Source organism: Bufo bufo, chromosome 11, assembly GCF_905171765.1.
Source record: "Bufo bufo chromosome 11, aBufBuf1.1, whole genome shotgun sequence".
Taxonomy (NCBI): domain Eukaryota; kingdom Metazoa; phylum Chordata; class Amphibia; order Anura; family Bufonidae; genus Bufo; species Bufo bufo.
Window position 1 is genome coordinate 17,892,003 of NC_053399.1, and position 22,189 is coordinate 17,914,191.

Sequence of the window (22,189 nt, forward strand, 5' to 3'; positions counted from 1 at the left end):
CATACTATAAATCCTTTCAGGATGTGTTAATCCCACGTTTCAGGAACTTGTGCAACTACCTTCTGACAGGGGGGTCTCTCGCTCCTCATTCCTTAATGGCGCACATTACTGTCCTCCATAAGGAAAACAAGGATCCAACATGCTGCAGTAACTATAGGCCAATATCTTTACTTAATAATGATGTGAAGTGGTGGGCGAAAATTCTGGCTACCAGGCTTCAGGATGTTCTCCCTGACATTGTGCATGAAGAACAAGTAGGTTTTGTCCATGGCAGACAGGGGTCAGAAAACACGGTACGGCTTCTACATCTAGTGAATTGGGCCAAGAGATCCTCTAGGCCTTTAGTTCTAGTGAGCACGGATGCGGAAAAAGCCTTCGACAGGGTCAGCTGGCTCTTTATGTCGCGGACCCTGTCGAAGTTTGGCCTCCCGGACCAGTTTATCAGTGCTGTCAACACCCTTTATTCGGCCCCCTCTGCCATGGTCAAAGTCAATGGAGCATTATCCCCACCATTTCGCATCACCAACGGGACAAGACAGGGGTGCCCCCTCTCCCCGGCACTATTTGTACTGGTCATGGAAACCCTTCTGGGTAAAATTAGATCAGACCCTGTTATTAGAGGCCTCCAGATTGGCCCACAAACCCATGTTACTGCAGCATTCGCGGATGACCTTTTAGTCATGACCTCCAACCCTGCGGAAGCCTTGCCCAAGTTGCTGAATACTTTTGAGGACTTCGGATTTGTATCCAACTTCAAAATAAATTATGGGAAATCCATGGCACTTAATATTTCTTGCCCCCAATCTGTAGTCAACAGTCTAAAACGTTCCACTCCATTTACCTGGGCCTCCAGAGACGTTACGTTTTTAGGAACACATGTTTCGGCCAATATTCTAGACCTAGCATCCCTTAACTATGCCCCACTCCTACAAGAGGTTCGCACCCACTTACAAAATTTGAAACTCCCTTTTGTTTCATGGATAGGGAGGAAAAACTATCTGAAAACTTTCATTCTCCCCAAATTTCTTTATTTGCTACAAGCCATCCCTATATGGCTGCCAAACTCATACTTTTCAGAGGTCCGCCGAGTGTTCACGCGCTTTCTCTGGAATGGCAAGTCGCCACGCATTGCTTATTCTGTCCTTACAAGAGATAAGAAGTTTGGAGGCTTTGGGATGCCTGATGTAAAGTCATATTACACTGCTGTTCAGTTATGTAGATGTGTATCTACCCTAACATGTAAATCTAACTCCCTTTGCTCACGGCTTGAATCTGTATTACTCACCAACCAAGATCAACTCACTCTATGGGGTGTTAGGCCCTTTTCAGCTAACCATTACGCCTCATCCCCGGTTTGGAAGGGAATGCTAGTAGAATGGTCTAAAATGGTCAAATCCCAGCAGTTTAGCTTCCCTAACCCCTGTATGCCTCTTAAATTGTTACAGAGCTATATTCATCCTTCTGTGTCAAGCCCCTCTGGGATTTGGTCTAGGCTCGCTGGCTTGTTCCTGCGGGATGTCCTTCTCCCAGATGGTAGTTTGCAGTGGGATTTAATATTGGATCGCCCCGAAATCAAAACAGCTCCCTTTTTCCACTTGGCAGATTTTAAGAGAGATACCAAATTATGCGTTGGAACCTTTGCTAGTAGCAGCTCCCCCTCTTGGCTTGAAAAGAAAGTCCTGGCTCCTAAGCCTCCTCTTAGGCCATTATCCCAGATGTATAAAGAAATGCTTTCCTTCTTACCACCAGAACTTGGGTATTTGACTTCATGGGAGCGAGAGCTTTCTATGAACCTGACGGAACCAGAGAGAGCCTTTGTTTTGGCTCATTCTCATGGCTTTGGTCGTTGTGTGAGAGTTCAAGAGAATTCTTTTAAGCTACTAAGTAGATGGTACAAAACTCCTGAATTCTTGCACAAACTTAACCCTGAGGTACCCGAGGTGTGCTGGAGATGTGGCATAGAAACCGGTTCACTATCACATATCTGGTGGCTCTGCCATAAGATTCAACCATTTTGGAAATTGGTAGAATCAATGATTAATAGTGTTTGCAAAACCAAAGTCGTACTAGATGCTAAACTTATCTTACTATGGTGCCCTAATAGCACGATAACCCCGGCCAAAAATAATCTCCCTACAATGCTGATTACAGCAGCTAGACTACTAGTTCCCTTTTTGTGGAAAACCGATTCCCCTCCAAATCTAGATATGTGAACGGACAAGGTAGATCATATCTACCGCTTTGAGGAACTGGCACATTGGGAAACAAACTCTCGCCATTGTTTCCTAAAGCTATGGTCCCCATGGAAATCACACAGGAATTTCACATGATAGAGCAGGATCCCCTCACTTCTCCCTCCCTTTTTCCTTCCTTCTTTTCGTTTCTTTTGATGTATGTTTTTGATGAAGATAATAGCAGCTGGTATTGCTTACACATGACTTGTATGCTGGATAACTATTGTGACTCTTAATGTTATGAAACAGTTGTCTTGTGTAGGCATGTGGCCTTGTTTTCTTACCTCAATAAAAAGAAATATGGTTAAGAATATAACTACTATAATACTGCCTCCTATATACAAGAATATAACTACCGTACTATAATACTGCTCCTATGTACAAGAATATAACTACTATAATAATGATCCTATGTACAAGAATATAACTATTATAATACTGCCTCCTATCTACTGTACAAGAAAATAACTACTATAAAACTGCTCCTATGTACAAGAATATAACTATAATACTGCCTCCTATATACAAGAATATAACAACAGTACTATAATACTGCTTCTATGTACAAGAATAAAACTACTATAATACTGCTCCTATGTACAAGAAAATAACTACTATAATACTGACTCCTATGTACAAGTATATAACTACTACAGGGAGTGCAGAATTATTAGGCAAATGAGTATTTTGACCACATCATCCTCTTTATGCATGTTGTCTTACTCCAAGCTGTATAGGCTCGAAAGCCTACTACCAATTAAGCATATTAGGTGATGTGCATCTCTGTAATGAGAAGGGGTGTGGTCTAATGACATTGTTAAAGATGTGTGAATTTTATTCTATATTTTGTATATCTAGGACTGTAATGAGTTAAACTTTTTCTTCTCCAAGTGCCTCTTCCCCTACCCTTCTCTTTGTTTCAAGACTGTAGAAGAGAGAGGGGGGGCAAAGTGCAGCGGGCAGTGTCTGATTTCTCATCTTTATACAGGTGTCCCATGGAGTGTGGTGGAGATGCGTAAGCCAATCATATGGCTTGATGATATATATTATTCACTGCCTATAGAGAAGCACCTCTTTGAAGTGTCACATATGACGTATGCAGCATTATTGTTAGATTGTCAGCCATTACAAAATGGTGATGGTAACGAGATGTTTACATTAGTTCACATTCCAAAGTGGTATTCACTGCGCAGATGCAGGTATATTATCTACTCTCTCTTATCTTTTCTTCCTTTTTGACCAATGAAACAATGTTTAAGCCTCAGTGAGGACTGCCCTCTTCTGAAGATGTATAATACGGCTTACCTGATTTAAATAAAGTTAGAGATTGCTTTGACCAACTTCTGTGTCAGTGTTCAGTCTCTCAGCCACGCGTGGATATTAACCCCTGGGGGGGTACATTGATCTGGAACACCAGTGTATCTAAAATGCCCTAATTTAGGGCTGCTTTAACAAATGGCCCCCAACGTGGGGCCCTAAGGGCGAATGTAGCATCAAACAGCTGACAAGACGGGCCCCTGAGCTTGACGAACGGCAGTGGGGAGAGGATTGCAACCTCAAAGAAAGGTGAGAAAACTTTTTATCTCATCTGCCTTTCTGCTATTTACTTTGTCATGCTCAGATAGCTCAGTCCGCTCTGGGGTGGTACCGATGTAAGTATAGTAGTCGGCTGTAATGCTGAAAGCCTGGGGTCCATAGAACCATAGTCTGAAATCATAGATCACTCTGGTGTGTATATGTTTTATGTGTGTCTGTGATATATGCGAGGAGTGAGTTGAGCACAGACGGTAAAACCACAGACAAAGGGAGGGGACCGTAACCTCCTGGTTTGGAAGGAGGCGCTGTAGCGCCGAGGTGTGGGACAAAGTAAACTCCGGCTGACCTGGCAGGGAGACGCGTGGAGCTGTATGACCCTTGACCTAAGGGAAGACTGCAGAGATATTCTCCACCTGACCTGACCTCAGGGAGACCGTGGAGCCGTATGACCCGAAAGGGAAGACTGCGGAGATATTCTCCACCTGACCTGACCCCAGGAAGACGCGAAGGAGCCGCCTGAAGAAGTGCGGGGAGTCCCGGCTGACTAGTCAGACGTGATAGTCAGATTTAAGCAAACCAGTGGGGAGGGTGAATCCTTTGTCTGCGGAGGAAAGGGTTAAAGGTGCTGATCACTCCTCTGTTTTGTGTGTGTGTCAGTTTGTAATACTGTTGTTAAGATGGCTCAGTCCCAGTATTATAAAGAGGGAGATTATAGGATGTGATGTTGAAGGATTGAAAGTTAAAATGTGACAAAGAATGTTAGCGAAAGTGTGGCCCCGGACAGAAGGTCGCCCGGCTGGCAACACGGATGAAAATCTGTAAGAAACTGAAGTTCGAGCTTACAGACTGAGGGCATCAGAACTCCGGTGATGTTGAAGGGGGAGTTTTTAACGAGTGAGAAAACAGAGCAGTGTCGGGGAAAGCGGAATGATTACTAGGTGCGGCAACTGGAGGGACAAAAAGATGGTCAGTTAATGGAACTGTGAAATAGAGAGATTTACTTCCCCCCCGCCTTCACACAGAAACATTCCTGAGATAAGAGGAGCAGGAAAATGGGGGGAGGGAAAAATGCAGAGTAAGTGATGTTATATGTGTAATATTATTATTATAGAAGACAAAGAATTGTTCAATAATCTTCTTTCTTCTTTCCCAAGCAGTGCACTGTGGGAATCCGCCTTTTAACAAAATGAGTGTATGATTATATAACATGTATATTATCTTACAGCGACAGACCATCAGCAATTCTGGGTGTGGTGTGACTATCTGTTTCCAGGAAAGCTGTGTTTGTCTGTGCTGCAAGTTTTGGGATGAAACAATGTGGGTTGGAAGACATAAATGATTCAGTGGAATGTGAATGGGTGTGGCTTTGAGTTGTAATTGAGGCGAATATGTGTGAAGACTGATTATGAGCTGTTAATGAAAATGTATATGAATGCGTATGGAGTACGGTATTTGTTTTTTAAATAATATGCCCATTGAGGATTTTATTTTATTTTTTCTTGGAAGTTTTTGGGTTTTTATTGGTGCCAACAGCATTGATCAAGCTGTACATTTTTTTATATCGAAGTCAATGAAAGGTTTTTATGGGCCCTTTGTGTGTTTATGTCTGTATTGTCAGATCTGTTTGTTTCAATGTTTGAAGTTGCGTGTTACATGTTAAGTGTTGTGCTAAACATCAGAGCTCTGTTCTTATAGATAGCTAGCACATTACTAACAGACAAAAGGAAGACCACAGCGTCCGACTGAAAGGGGTGGACTTAGATGACTCAGAGCGGACGGAGGAGGATAGGGGTGGACGTTACAGACAACGACAGCCCTTGTGCCCATCCCCTAGTTATAAGACACTCCCATGGAAGATGAAAAGTCCTGTTTTGTTTTCCAGTCTATTAATTCCGCGATAGGGAAAGTTGGATACTTCTGTAAGCCAAAATGCAGAGTAACATCAAGCGGCATTGGGTGGTTCAGTGGTGCCAACCATAGGTAGTGTTCCTTTGGCATTGCTACAGCCCTGATGTCAAACGCCTCATTGAAGTGAGGAAAAAGTAAATCTGCCACCCTGTGATGGGCCTGCAGTCTGTGGGACCCAGATCCCAGAAGAGAGAGTGTTGTGCTGTGTGTGGTACTCCTCGTCCACACTGTTGACCATGCCCATATCACTGTCCGTCCCCACAGACACCCATGTTTTGTTGTTATAAGGAGAACACAAAGACGGGGGGGGGAGTTAGATCAAGATTAGGAAACAGGAAATCCAGTATTGGCTCTACTTTTAAACATTTTAAGCAGATTCAGTCTGGCCCAATGATATCCCTCACTCTGGGTGATAAAGAAGTAGTCCCGTTTTTGATAGATACTGGAGCAGCCAAGACAGTTGTGCACAGCAAACATGGCCTCCCCTGATTTACTCTCCAAGCACACCAGTCTTTGGGTAGAAGTGGATGGGAAAGTAGTACGCTCTATTTTCAACAGAAACCATCCATATTAGATTTGCCCCTAACCAAGATGCGCTTGCCCGTTTGCTGGTCAGTGGTAACGCCCTTTGTTGCCTCCTAGGTGCAGATTTGCTTGCAAAAGTACATTCTGGTATCTCATATCAGGAGGACGGCACTGTGAAGCTTACAGGTGCCCTCAACAACCAGGAACTTTGTTTGTTAACGACCAGGAACTTTGTTTGTTGGCCATTGGTGATAAAATTCCCTGGTCCATGTTTGTATCAGTACTCCCAGAAGCTGAAAAAAGCAAAACCACTCACCATTGGATGGTACATGACCTACATGCCGTTAATGAAGTCACAGTTTCTAACACCCACATCGTGCCCAATACACACACCTTGTTGGCTCAGGTTCCCATTACCCCTGCTCACTCCACTGTGATTGATTTGTCCTTTAGTCCCCACCGCTTCACAGATGAGGTGGTAGATGCTTTTTATGCCTAGAACTGGCAATTTTGTGTTCCCCCACAATGTACCATCAGATTATTACATTTAGATTGTATTGTTATGAAGTGAGTGGCCATGACTCAGCTGTCCTCACCCAACTGCATGGCCATCAATAACGCCCCGTAGCATATTATTCAGTCAGACTTGATCCCGTGGCCAGAAGTGCCCCTTTCTGCATCAGAGCTGTAGTAGTTGTACTAGCTATGCTTGATGAAAGCTCTGAGATAGTTCTGAACCACAAAGTGATGGTGATATTACATCTATCCTCATGAACGTACAATCCAAATGATTGTTTTGTTGCCCGTTATTTGAGAATGCAGTGTTCCATTTTGTTGCCTGACAATGTTGCTCTCCAAAGGTGTAATACTTTGGACCTAGCCACCCTGTTGCCTCTGGACCAAGGGGGGAGGGAAGAGTTAGAGCACCGCACTTTAAACTTTTCTTCCAGATTCAAAGGAAGAGGCTCCTGACTGTTTGCAGATGATGTCGCAAGAGGTAGTGGGATTTGGTAAATCAGCCATTAGGTAATCTAGATCATGTGCTCTTTGTGGATGGATCGAGGTATGGCCAGGATGGCAGGTACTACACAGGTTGGGCAGACGTGATTAAACGTGAACTACCACACATGTCTGCTCAAGAAGTGGAGCTTGCAGATATGCAGATGGAAAAACAGCCAACATTTACACTGATTCCAGGTGTGCTTTTGGGATAGCCCATGACTATGGGCCCACATGGAAAGCCAGAGACTCCTTGATCGCTTCAGGTAAACCCATCGAAAATGGGGAAGCAGTGAGGTCTCTGATGGAAGCCCTCTTGTCACTAACATGAGAGGTGATGCAAGCAACGAAAGGCCACTGTAAACAGATGCAGAGGAGCCAAAGGGGAAAGCCACGGCAGATTAGGCGGCAAAAATGGCTGCCAAATTACCTAAGCAGACCCCTGTCTTAAGTGGCCACAGTTTAGGTCCCTGAAAGAACTCCTCCTGTCTCCCGAAAGTTCTTAAGACGTTACAGAACCAGATGGGGAAGGAGGAAAGGGACTGGTGGATGGAAAAGGGGGGACTACAAATAAGAAGGGAAACTTTGCCTTCCCAGGTCCCTCTAATCCACGATGGCACAGGCAACCCATGGAGTGACGCACCAGACAAAAACTGCTATGTGTGATTTAGTACGTATCATATGGTACGCCCTAGGGTTCAGCACTGTAACAGTCAGACATACTCAAAGATAAACGGTTGTGCCCACAACAACGTGGGCAAGGTGGTTAAGGTACCCAAGAAACACATCTTGCTTTTTGTATCTGTTTCAACGTTTACAGACTACCTTCAACTACACAAGGTGGGCATGTATGAGTATGTATTGATATGTGACTTGTTTTCAGGATGGCCAAAACCGTACCCAAAGAAGTAAAAAAGATTATGGCCGAAGTTGTGTGCAGGTATGGGGTACCTTAGATCATTGAAAGTGACACAGGTGTTCACTTCACAGGTGAAGTGATGCAGGAGATGATGAAGGTTTTGGGTGTAGGACAGGCCTTACATGCTTCGTACCATCCACAAAGCAGCAGTAGAGTAGGAAAAAGGAACTGAACGGGACACTAAGTTAAAGATTCAGAAGCCTTAGAGTGCCTGCTGGTAGCCCTCTTTTAGTAAGGTATACGCCTAACCGTGAGACAGGCCTTTGTCCCTATAAGGTCCTTTTTTGGGTCAGCCCCTAGGATAGGATTTATATCCCACAGCAGCTTCAGATGCAACATGGTTGTCTGACAGATTATGTGATCAGTTTTGTACAAGCATTTGACTAAAGTACATTTTCGAGTTTTTGCTTCACTTCCAGGTTTTGATAAAGTACCAGGAACCCACCCACTTGTGTCTGGAGATTGGGTGGTAGAAAAAGACACGTTAGGAAAGTCCTAAAACCCTGGTTTGATGGTCCATTCCAAGTGTTGTTGACCACAAGCACAGTGAAGCTCAAAGAAAAGCATAATTGGATTGATTTCAATGAAGTGTTGAGACTGGTTTTCCCTTGTGTGACTGTTGATCATGACTCAAAAGAATATGAAAAATTGTATGAAAACATCGATCCAGAAAATCAGAAGCACTGATGACCTCCAGTCCCCCCATATAATGTCAACGCTGGTTAGGGAAAGATCATCTGACTTCCCCGTGCTCAAATCCAGTGTCACGGGAGGTTGTTCGCTAGGAATGACTTGTCGTGGAAGCTGGTGAAAAGGAGGCGGAGCATTGGGACAGATGGTTAGGTTTAGGGAGAGAATGAAATTCAAGGGGGGACTGTTAAAGATGTGTGAATTTTATTCTATATTTTGTATATCTAGGACTGTAATGAGTTAAACTTTTTCTTCTCCAAGTGCCTCCCCCCCACCCTTCTCTTTGTTTCAAGACTGTAGAAGAGAGGGGGGGGGGGGGCAAAGTGCAGCGGGCAGTGTCTGATTTCTCATCTTTATACAGGTGTCCCATGGAGTGTGGTGGAGATGCGTAAGCCAATCATATGGCTTGATGATATATATTATTCACTGCCTATAGAGAAGCACCTCTTTGAAGTGTCACATATGACGTATGCAGCATTATTGTTAGATTGTCAGCCATTACAAAATGGCGATGGTAACGAGATGTTTACATTCCAAAGTAGTATTCACTGCGCAGATGCAGGTATATTATCTACTCTCTCTTATCTTTTCTTCCTTTTTGACCAATGAAACAATGTTTAAGCCTCAGTGAGGACTGCCCTCTTCTGAAGATGTATAATACGGCTTACCTGATTTAAATAAAGTTAGAGATTGCTTTGACCAACTTCTGTGTCAGTGTTCAGTCTCTCAGCCACGCGTGGATATTAACCCCTGGGGGGGTACATTGATCTGGAACACCAGTGTATCTAAAATGCCCTAATTTAGGGCTGCTTTAACAACATCAACACCCTATATTAGGTGTGCATAATTATTAGGCAACTTCCTTTCCTTTGGCAAAATGGGTCAAAAGAAGGACTTGACAGGCTCAGAAAAGTCAAAAATAGTGAGATATCTTGCAGAGGGATGCAGCACTCTTAAAATTGCAAAGCTTCTGAAGCGTGATCATCGAACAATCAAGCGTTTAATTCAAAATAGTCAACAGGGTCGCAAGAAGCGTGTGGAAAAACCAAGGCGCAAAATAACTGCCCATGAACTGAGAAAAGTCAAGCGTGCAGCTGCCAAGATGCCACTTGCCACCAGTTTGGCCATATTTCAGAGCTGCAACATCACTGGAGTGCCCAAAAGCACAAGGTGTGCAATACTCAGAGACATGGCCAAGGTAAGAAAGTCTGAAAGACGACCACCACTGAACAAGACACACAAGCTGAAACGTCAAGACTGGGCCAAGAAATATCTCAAGACTGATTTTTCTAAGGTTTTATGGACTGATGAAATGAGAGTGAGTCTTGATGGGCCAGATGGATGGGCCCGTGGCTGGATTGGTATTAATGAGTTTTTTGGGTTCATTGAGAAAATGGTTGTTGTTCAATAATAAAATTAATCCTCAAAAATACAACTTGCCTAATAATTCTGTACACACTGTATAATACTGCCCCTATGTACAAGAATATAACTACTATAATTCTGCCTCCTGTGTACAAGAATATAACTACTATAATGCTGCTCCTATGTACAAGAATAACTACTATAATACTGCCTCCTATGTACACAAATATAACTACCGTACTATAATACTGTGCCTATGTACAAGAATATAACTACTATAATACTGCCTCCTATGTACTGTACAAGAATATAACTACTATAATACTGCTCCTATGTACAAGAATATAACTACAGTACTATAATACTGCTTCTATTTACAAGAATATAACTACTATAATACTGCTTCTATGTACAAGAATATAACTACTATAATACTGCTCCTATGTACAAGAATATAACTACAGTACTATAATACTGCTCCTATGTACAAGAATATAACTACTATAATACTGCCTCCTATGTACAAAAATATAACTACAGTACTATAATACTGCTTCTATGTACAAGAATATAACTACTATAATACTGCTCCTATGTACAAGAATATAACTACTATAATACTGCTCCTATGTACAAGAATATAACTATTATAATACTGACTCCTATGTACAAGAATATAACTACTATAATACTGCTCCTATGTACAAGAATATCACTACTATAATATTGTCCCTATGTACAAGAATATAACTACTATAATACTGCTCCTATGTACAAGAATATAACTACTATAATACTGCCTCCAATGTACAAGAATATAACTACTATAATACTGCCTCCAATGTACAAGAATATAACGACTATAATACTGCCTTCTATGGGAGAAAAATAAAGCTGTGTGTAGTAACTTATGATTGTAAGATCTTTGGTGTAATGTATGTAGTATGTGTAATATTCAGATTATTTTTCTTCTTCTCTATCAGGGGGCGGTTGTTAGCTCTGGAGGCCATGTTTATGCTGTGTACATTTTTCGCGCTCTTCCTGGGCGCGGTCTACTGTCAGTTCCCGAGGTTATGTACGACAAGTGCAGCTCTTCAGACAAAGACTTGCTGCCCACCGTGGAAGGATCAAAGCCCTTGTGGATCACGATCTGGACGTGGCCAGTGCAGAGACGGTGTGGTTTTTACGCCCCTGGGCACCCGCCGGGATCGCGATTTTTACGATGACCGATTAGATTGGCCACGTTTTTACTACGACAGAACTTGTGAATGCTTCAGAAACTACATCGGCTTCAACTGCGGCCGGTGTAAATATGGATACTACGGCGACAAGTGCGATCGCCCAAAAAAATGTGTGGTCCGGAGAGAGATCCGCCAGCTCTCGTTTCTGGAAAGGAAGAGGTTTTTTAGTTACTTAGCGTTGGCCAAAACCACAAAAAGTGACGATTTTGTCATCCTGTCCACGGGGGACAGACACTTCCAGGATACGTACCACTTCGTGGACGCCTCCATTTACGATGTCTTTGCCTGGATCCATTATTACTCTTTGAAGCCCATTCTACTCAACAGCACATTTGATTTTAGCAGAAACTACGCCCATCAGGGTCCGGCCTTCCCCGGCTGGCATCGTTTGGGTCTCGTGTTCTTGGAGGAGGAAATTCGGCGCCTGACGGGTGATGAAGATTTCGCCATTCCTTACTATGACTGGAGAGGAGAAAAGAACTGCTCCATCTGCACCAATGAATTTCTTGGCGCAAGCAATGCACAAGGCTTCCTGGACGATGACTCCCACTTCGCATTTTGGAAAGTGAGTAGTAATCTTATTGCCATCTTGTCTCCGGATGCCTCCAGAGCTGCATTCACAGTTCTGCAAGCGATTCAAATGTATGCTTCACTGCAGCACCCCCTGCTGGTTCAGTGTCTAGGTGTTGCAGATAATGCTCTGCTGTATTGCATTGTGGGTGATGTGGGGGTTCCCACCGTACCCCAGATGATGTTGACAGAAGAGATGTAACTCCTGAGCCTTCATGTAAAATTCATTCCTACTGTGCACCGTTTATAATATTAGGGTCTTTTTATGTGGCCGAGGAGTCTTAGGGTCTCTGCAAGCAACAAGACACGAGTGCTACTCCTAGATCTGCCCCTCATGTAGCTTACACTTGTCCCATAATGATTTGCTGCAGCTCTGTATGTGAATGGAGAGATTCAGTAATGTGCTTGCAGCTTTACATGTCACTAGAGTATAAGACATGAAGCAGATCAAACAATACAAGATAAATAAGCAATTTATTTGCAAAACTAAATACAATGTTTACGTTTTACTGAAGTTTATGGGAGAGCTGTTCTGTATAGGAAGGACCCTCATGCCCATACTGGGGTTTTCTTATGTGGCGGAGGGGCCCCACAGCCATGACCCGGGCTTTACTCCTACACTCTCTATAGCCACTATATGCTCCAGTCTTATGTAATGTACTCATGCCTTAATTATCTACTAGAGAGATTCAATAATTTGCAGGAAGCTTTGGATGTGACTAGAGTAGAAGACATGAAGCAGATGAAATTAAATTCAAGATAGGACCCCCATTGTCATACTTGGCTGAGGGGCCCCTCAGGTAACCAGACCCGCTGTGCACATTCTATAGCTGTTGTATGCTCATTTCTGATATAATATACTTGTTCCTTAATGGTCTGCTGCCTCTGTATGTGTGAATGGAGAGATCCAGTAATTTGCAGGCAGCTTTGGATGTGACTGGAGTATAATATGGATCAAAATCAGTATAAGAAAAATAATCAAAAGTTAATACAATTTAGATGTTGAATTTATGTTTACGGTAGTCCCCCCCGTCCCACTTCCCATTTTAGTGTTCTGTTTCCCACCCTCCTCCTACTTCATGGAAAGGCTAATACTGTATCCCTCCACTTCAGTCTATTTGCAGCGGGTACAATTATGCCGATGCCTATTGCCAAACTGCTGGGGACGAGTGTCAGATGGAGAGACTCCACAGGAAGCCGGGTTCAGATCCCCAGATCAAAAGTCTCCCCACCTTCCAGGATGTAGAGGACACCCTGAAATGGACAGACTTCGATACATTCCCCTACAATGCTAATGCACAGAGGAGCTTCCGGAACGCTTTAGAAGGTAGGTCATCATCTGTTACCATAAGTTGCCAGGATCTGAGAGCAGTGTCCTGTTTATCTTCATGTCATACTGAGAAAGGGGGGGGGGGGGGGAGTTCTGGTACTGGAAGCTGAGAATTAGGTGCTGTTTGCCTTGTACCTTGTATGCAAGTGCTGCAGGCAAAAAGGCAACCTGCCCATTTCTGCAGCGCACTGCAAACAGCGGCGCTGATCTCAATTTCCTGGGGCATGCCTTTGGACCCATTTGACCCCCTCGGCCCATGTATCACCGCACCCCCTATATATAACCTAAATAATGTCACATGTAGGGCTTAGGCTACCTTAACACTTGTGGCAGAGTGATCCGACAAGTAGTTCCGTTGCCGGAACTGCCTGCCGGATTCAGCAAAACATATGCCAACTAATGGCATTTGTAAGACTGATCAGTCAGAAAAATGCATCGAAATGCCAGATCCGTCTTTCCGGTGTCATCCAGAAAAACTGATCCGGAGTTTATTTTTTTCACCTTTTCTTTGGTCTGTGCATGCGCAGACCGAAAGGCTGGACCGGCATTGAGGCACGTCTTCAGTTTTTTGGGCCTGAAATAAAACCGTAGCATGCTGCGGTATTATCTCCGTTCTGAACAGTCAAAAAGACTGAACTGAAGACATCCTGATGCATCTTGAACGGATTACTCTCCATTCAGAATGCAAGGGGATAAAACTGATCAGTTATTTTCCGGTATTGAGCCCCTAGGACGGAACTCAGTGCCGGAAAAGAAAAACGCTAGTGTGAAAGTAGCCTTACCCTACATGAGATTGCTCACTCTCTGCCGGTTTGATCCATTTTTTAGGTTTCCTGAGACCATCGGATGGGACAACACTGGAGTACACTATGCACAACGCGGTTCACCTTTATTTGGGGGGAACGATGGCTCAGGTCCCCATCTCCGCCAACGACCCCATATTCCTGCTGCATCACGGCTTCGTTGACAAGTAAGTTCCCTTGAAGCTGTAGTGGCGGCCATATTAGTAGTCACCCAGCTTTCCCAGGGACACATACAGGGCAGAGGCTGTGACAAGTTGGATACTGGAAATGTTGACCATTTGATGGCTACTGGACACAATACACATCTCGTACTATAGTCCTGCTCATACAGTTGTAATTTGTTACAGTGTATCAGAGCAGTCAATGCTCAGTGACCATAGTCCTTGGGCTGCTCTCAAATACAGACCCCCCAGATCCCCTAAACAAATAAGTCCCCAAAACAGACCCTCTAAATAAAGACAGAACCTCCTCACCCCACCCCAAACCAGACACTCTAAATACAGACCCAAACCCCTAAAAGAAATGCAGACCTCATATATAATGACTCCCAGAATCCCAGACCCCCCCCATAGAAAATACAGACCCCAGAACAGCCCCCAACCAAAACACCAAATACTGACCCCTAAACCCTCTACATAGAGACACAGGCCCCCTAAATACATTTAGACCCCAAACCTCCTATATGCAGACCCAGAGGCGTAGCTAGAACTGACTGGACCCCACAGCAAATTTTTGTACGGGGTCCCCCCCACACACACTTACACACTTCTTCACAAACCCCCTCCTCCTGTGCAAACCCCTCTCATATGGCTATTTTGACTTTTTATTTACTGTATTTATTTATTTGCATCTCATTTTAAACACGACTTTGTTTTTTTTTTTAACATTTCCAGTTGCTGACGGAGTTTATATTCAACTCAACCCCTTTAAAACCTGCGCTGCAATAGTAATAGACCCGTCTGATTCACCTCTACATATCCACAAGTATTTTAGCCTTTCATACTGCAGCCATGGACGCGGTCATACACGCACTTTACATGTACATGGACTCCCTCTCCACATACATGGACGCAGTCATCCACACACTCAGCATATACATAGATGCACTCATACACGCACTCTCCACATACATTCACGCACTCTCCACATACAGTGGGGGAAATAATTATTTGACCCCTCACTGATTTTGTAAGTTTGTCCAATGACAAATAAATGAAAAGTCTCAGAACAGTATCATTTCAATGGTAGGTTTATTGTAACAGTGGCAGATAGCACATCAAAAGGAAAATCGAAAAAATAACTTTAAATAAAAGATAGCAACTGATTTGCATTTCATTGAGTGAAATAAGTATTTGAACCCCTACCAACCATTAAGAGTTCTGGCTCCCACAGAGTGGTTAGACACTTCTACTCAATTAGTCACCCTCATTAAGGACACCTGTCTTAACTAGTCACCTGTATAAAAGACACCTGTCCACAGAATCAATCAATCAAGCAGACTCCAAACTCTCCAACATGGGAAAGACCAAAGAGCTGTCCAAGGATGTCAGAGACAAAATTGTAGACCTGCACAAGGCTGGAATGGGCTACAAAACCATTAGCAAGAAGCTGGGAGAGAAGGTGACAACTGTTGGTGCGATTGTTCGAAAATGGAAGGAGCACAAAATGACCATCAATCGACCTCGCTCTGGGGCTCCACGCAAGATCTCACCTCGTGGGGTGTCAATGGTTCTGAGAAAGGTGAAAAAGCATCCTAGAACTACACGGGAGGAGTTAGTTAATGACCTCAAATTAGCAGGGACCACAGTCACCAAGAAAACCATTGGAAACACATTACACCGCAATGGATTAAAATCCTGCAGGGCTCGCAAGGTCCCCCTGCTCAGGAAGGCACATGTGCAGGCCCGTCTGAAGTTTGCCAATGAACACCTGAATGATTCAGAGAGTGACTGGGAGAAGGTGCTGTGGTCTGATGAGACCAAAATAGAGCTCTTTGGCATTAACTCAACTCGCTGTGTTTGGAGGAAGAAAAATGCTGCCTATGACCCCCAAAACACCGTCCCCACCGTCAAGCATGGGGGTGGAAACATTTTGCTTTGGGGGTGTTTTTCTGCTAAGGGCACAGGACAACTTATTCGCATAAACGGGAAAATGGACGGAGCCATGTATCGTGAAATCCTGAGCGACAACCTCCTTCCCTCTGCCAGGAAACTGAAAATGGGTCGTGGATGGGTGTTCCAGCACGACAATGACCCAAAACATACAGCAAAGGCAACAAAGGAGTGGCTCAAGAAGAAGCACATTAAGGTCATGGAGTGGCCTAGTCAGTCTCCGGACCTTAATCCAATCGAAAACCTATGGAGGGAGCTCAAGCTCAGAGTTGCACAGAGACAGCCTCGAAACCTTAGGGATTTAGAGATGATCTGCAAAGAGGAGTGGACCAACATTCCTCCTAAAATGTGCGCAAACTTGGTCATCAATTACAAGAAACGTTTGACCTCTGTGCTTGCAAACCAGGGTTTTTCCACCAAGTATTAAGTCTTTTTTTGTTAGAGGGTTCAAATACTTATTTCACTCAATGAAATGCAAATCAGTTGCTATCTTTTATTTAAAGTTATTTTTTCGATTTTCCTTTTGATGTGCCATCTGCCACTGTTACAATAAACCTACCATTGAAATGATACTGTTCTGAGACTTTTCATTTCTTTGTCATTGGACAAACTTACAAAATCAGTGAGGGGTCAAATAATTATTTCCCCCACTGCATGGATGCCGTCATCCACACACTCTCCACATACATGGATGCACTCATATACACACTCACCACATACTTAGACGCACTCTCCACATACATGGACACAGTCATTCATGCACTTTCCACATACATGGACGCACACATATACAATACACATATATAGACACCTAGCTTTTCCTGCTGTATCTCTCCCCCATACTCTAATGCCTCTGTACTTATGCCATGCAGGATAGCAGGGAAGCTGGATGACATCTCATGATATAATTCACATAGCTTTCCTACTGTACTGCAGGTCACATGTGCACAGTCTGGGAAAGCTGAATCTAACCCCAGTTCCACTGCCACTCACATCACTGGTGCAGATGTGGCAATCCAACTGATGTTCAGCATGCTGGGCATGGAAGGTTCAGTCAGCAGGAATCGCGGGTAGGAAAGGGGGCGGGTATATGCTAGCTCCGCCCACATTGGACCGTCCTGATGCTGGTCACTGTCCATCATCAGAACTGAGGAGGGGAAGAGGCGGAGCAATGTCACTGATGTCAGGTCAGTGACAGAGGTGCAAGTGCAGGATTCTGGACCCGGTGCCGGAGAAGTCAGCTGCTCTGACAGAGGCCCGGGGTGACGAAGTACAGTGACTGCTCCCGGGCCCCTTCTGAGCTGCTTCCCTGATAGCTACGCCACTGAGCAGACCCCTAAACTTATACAGAACCCTTACACTTACCACATGCAACTAACACTTTGCTCCTCTGCCTTCTTGCTGCCCTCGACTCTGGACTTGAGGACCTGCTGAGGTCACATGACCACGTGCAGGTCCTTCTACAGCAAAAAAAATTAACATTGTTTTTCATCATACTGTATCTTTGGTCACATTGGCCAACCCACACCCCTCCTATTATGATCCACCATTGCTAAGTGACCTCATCTCACTCTCCACTCACTGCCAGCAAGCAGAGATGGTGATGAATTGAAACACAGTATATTAGAAAGTTGCAGAGATTTTCATTGATTGATGCTTAAGCTGGATATTCATTAGACTGGTCTTTGAAGCTCACATGTAATATTTGCAACATCAATTTTTACCATCATCTTTCAGGATATTTCAAGCATGGCTGCAGAATTATAAAGCGACCCCAGCCGACTACCCAGAAAATGATGAGCCCGGACAGGGCCCCGATGAATGCTCCACCCCTTACTTTCCATGTTATAGGAACAAGGATTTTCTGAGCAGTTCTACTGAGCTGGGATATGAGTACTCTGAGTATCAGGGGATGTAAGGTATCCCCTTAAAGGGAATGTCTTTGTAGCAATGCTTGGTGTTGTTCTTGCCTTCTTGTAAGTTTTCCTGTTACTGTATCCTCCCCTCTGCTGCCATATGTCCTGCTCCTTTGATAGATGAGCATTTTAAGGGCGCTAGTCACCCAGTTTTTACCTATCGGTAATTAGTCTTCTTATGCAGGGACTCGTCCCCTGCTCCTGTGTCACTATGAACACAACTTCTTCCATGATGAGTCCCACTTTGCATTTTAGAAAGTGAGTATTATTAATCTTTGCTTTGCATATTATGTACTATTTGTCTCATTGTGTCTTATATTTTAGGCACATCTAGAGCTGCATTCATAATTCTGCTAGTTCTACCAATTCAGGGCAGTCCTGGTTGCCATGGTTACTTAGCAATATTAGAAGCATCATACTTACCTGCTGCGCTGTCTGTGACCGGCCGGGAGCTCCTCCTACTGGTAAGTGACAGGTCTGTGCGGCGCATTGCTTAACGATCTGTCACTTACCAGTAGGAGGAGCTCCCGGCCGGTCACAGACAGCGCAGCAGGTAAGTATGATGCTTCTAATATTGCTAATTAACCATGGCAACCAGGACTGCAGTAGCGTCCTGGTTGCCATGGTTACCGATCGGAGCCCCAGCGATTAAACTGGGACTCCGATCGGAACTCTCCGCTGACACCAATGATCGGGGGAGGGGGGGAGAGGGGAGGCCGCACACTGGCCACCAATGATATCAATACAATAGAGGGGGGCCGGGGGGGGGGCGCACACTGTCCACCAATGATAATACAATAGAGGGAGGGAGGGGGAGCCGGGGGGGCGCACACTGGCCACCAATGATCAGGGTCGGACTGGCCCACAGGGGTACAGGGGAATCCCCCGGTGGGCCCCTGAGAAAAGTGGACCCCTAGTCTCCCACCCCCTGCACAAGTGGCACATAACACATTAGATTTAGTACACTACATACATATATTCAATGTACAGCACCTCAACCAGCTTATGTTCATATAAAAAACTTGTTAGATTATTTATTATATTTGAATGTATCCGTACGGTGGGCCCCCAAAATAAATTTTTCTGGTGGTCCCTAGGTACCCCAGTCCGACACTGCCAATGATATTAATACAATAGAGGGAGGGGGGGCCGGGGGGGCCGCACTGGCCACCAATGATATTAATACAATAGAGGGAGGGGGGGCCAGGGGGGGCTGCACTTGCCACCAATGAAATTAAAACTGGGGAGGGAGGGGGGTGTGCCCCTTGCTGCCTGGCAGCCCCTGATCTCTTACAGGGGGCTATGATACGCACAATTAACCCCTTCAGGTGCGGCACCTGAGGGGTTAATTGTGCGGATCACAGCCCCCTGTAAGAGATCGGGTGCTGCCAGGCAGCAGGGGGCAGTCATGTACACAGTTCGTAGTATATTCTAACTAGAAGCGTCCCCATCACTATGGGAACGCCTCTGTGTTAGAATATACTGTCGGATTTGAGTTTTCACGAAGCTCTGAAAAAGCTTTTATGCAGACGAATCTTCGGATCCGTCTGTATGAAAGTAGCCTACGGGCACGGATCACAGACGCCAATCTTGTGTGCATCCATGTTTTTTCACGGACCCATTGACTTGAATGGGTTCGTGAACCGTTGTCCGTCAAAAAAATAGGACAGGTCATATTTTTTTGACGGACAGGATACACGGATCACGGAGGCGGATGACAAACTGTGCATTTTCCGAGTTTTCAATGGACCCATTGAAAGTCAATGGGTCCGCAGAAAATCACGGATAACGGAACAACGGCCACAGGTGCACACAACGGTCGTGTGCATGAGGCCTGAGTGTTTAGTCAGTGATTTCCTTCCTTCAATGATTGTGAGCCAAAACCAGGAGTGGAGCCTCCACAGACATAAGGTGTAATGCAAGGATTTGCTCTTGTTCTGTGATTTTGACCCGCACCTGGCTTTGACTCAGAATTATTGATGAAAATCACTGATCAAACACTAACTTAGTAAAAGCGGCCTAACTAAGTGAGATTACCAGCAGTTGTGCACTGAAATGTATCTAATGTAGGTAGCCGACAGCCCTGCTGAATGTCATTCTACCCTATGTACCCAGGGTAACTGTCTGAGACAACTGCAACAACTACCCCCAACAGAGCTCAAACTATTGTGGATGTTGATTAGCACTGCAAAATGTTGTCAGATGGTGGTCAGTTTGGTGCTATGTGACTAAAGCCGATTATAAAGAGATAGAAATGTTGATTGTTAATTATACGATGTCTGTAAATTATAATAAAAATGTAATTTATTCTACAAATTAAGCTGTAATTTAACTACAATAAAAATTTAATGAAATGATCAAGTCTTTATTGTGAGACCCTGCATCTTACACCATGTACATCTCATTCTGTGAGTGTCATCATCTAAAATACACACTCGAAACCTTACACACTATAACGCTCATGATGTGACTTTCCACCTGACTCCCCTCCGCAAACTAGAACACATCTGATGCCATCCTGTCCTCACTTATGCCATCATATCAGAGCACCAATTACTGCCCCCACAAGATCAGCACACTCCTCCTGAAACACTCTGTGCTGAGCAAACTGCAGCACTAGATGCACCAAAAAGTTATAAATTCCTTTAATGAATTTGCCTCTTTGGAGACATTCCCTATAGGTAATATCAATCAGAACAGTGAAACACCAGTGAGATTGTGACCTGTCCATGAATGCTGCTGAAATCATATTGGTAATATAGTGGTAAAATACAGGCAAATTTTTCAGACATTTTTAAAATTTGACTTGTAGGAACTTCACAGCAAGTTTTATATAAAAAATGCAATTACCATGATAGCGACATTTTATGAACACTGAAAACTATATAAATATCATCTAGAGCTGATTATTTCCATTGACCTGCTATATGCACTGGATAAAATGAATTTATAATGGGCAGGAATATAACTACTATAATACTGCCTCCTATGTACAAGAATATAACTACTATAATACTGCTCCTCTGTACAAGAATATAACTACTATAATACTGCCTCCTATGTACAAGAATATAATTACTATAATACTGCCTCCTATGTACACGAATATAACTACTATAATACTGCTCCTATGTACAAGAATAGAACTACAATAATACTGCCTCCTATGTACAAGAATATAACTACTATAATACTGCCTCCTATGTACAAGAATATAACTACTATAATACTGCTTCTATGTACAAGAATATAGTGATGGACGAACATCGGCCGGCATGCTGCGTGAACGCGATCAGGTGAACCCGATCAAATGTTCGCGAATCACAAGTTTTGCGGCGGGCCCTATTCACTTTTATGGAAGGCGAACCTGTCATATTTGCAGCCACCAAAAACTTACTAGTAATGCACAAATCGTCCCACAACATTGACAGTGACATACCAAAAGGGGGATCAATGGCAAAAATTTCCACAAAAAATATGTATTTTAATCAGGGGCCATTTTTATGCTTCTTAAAGGGAAACTGTTAAAATTTTATTTTAGGCCAAGAGAGTAGAGTTCCCAAACATTAGGCATTCACCAGACAGAAAACATCAAGTGATTATGCGGCTGGAGGTATATTAGATGGTCATTGGATAACAATTTTAATTCAGGCCAGTGGAGCACAGGCCTCAAAAATTATTCATTCAATGTACAGAAAAGAACAAGTGATTATGTGGCTGGAGGTATATAGGACGGTCATTGGATATCAATTGTACTGCAGGCCAGTACAAATATATGTCAAATACATATGTTTAAAAGAACTAAAAATATGAAATTGGATTAAAAACAGCTAACGAAATCCCCCCTCTTGAATAAACCCCAAATGTTAATAGGTGAAATTCAATAACACGTGGACGTCACAGGTGTTTAATTCCTCCGAGGCCCCAACAATTAGGCATTCACAGTACAGAAAAAATCAAGTGATTATATGGCTGGAGGTATATTAGACAGTCAATGGATATCAATTTTACTGCAGGCCAGTGGACTACAGGCCCCAAAAAT

At 43.8% G+C, this 22,189-nt stretch overlaps 1 protein-coding gene across 1 annotated transcript; it reads left to right on the plus strand.

Annotated features, from left to right (window-relative positions):
• Positions 1-1,385: 1,385 nt before the first annotated feature.
• On the plus strand, positions 1,386-18,252 carry LOC120981433 (tyrosinase-like). Its single transcript, XM_040410971.1, has 5 exons — positions 1,386-1,891; positions 11,160-11,982; positions 13,101-13,314; positions 14,146-14,287; positions 17,969-18,252. Exons 1-5 carry the CDS (start codon positions 1,386-1,388, stop codon positions 18,147-18,149), a joined length of 1,866 nt encoding a protein of 621 aa, XP_040266905.1. The 3' UTR covers positions 18,150-18,252.
• Positions 18,253-22,189: the final 3,937 nt, after the last annotated feature.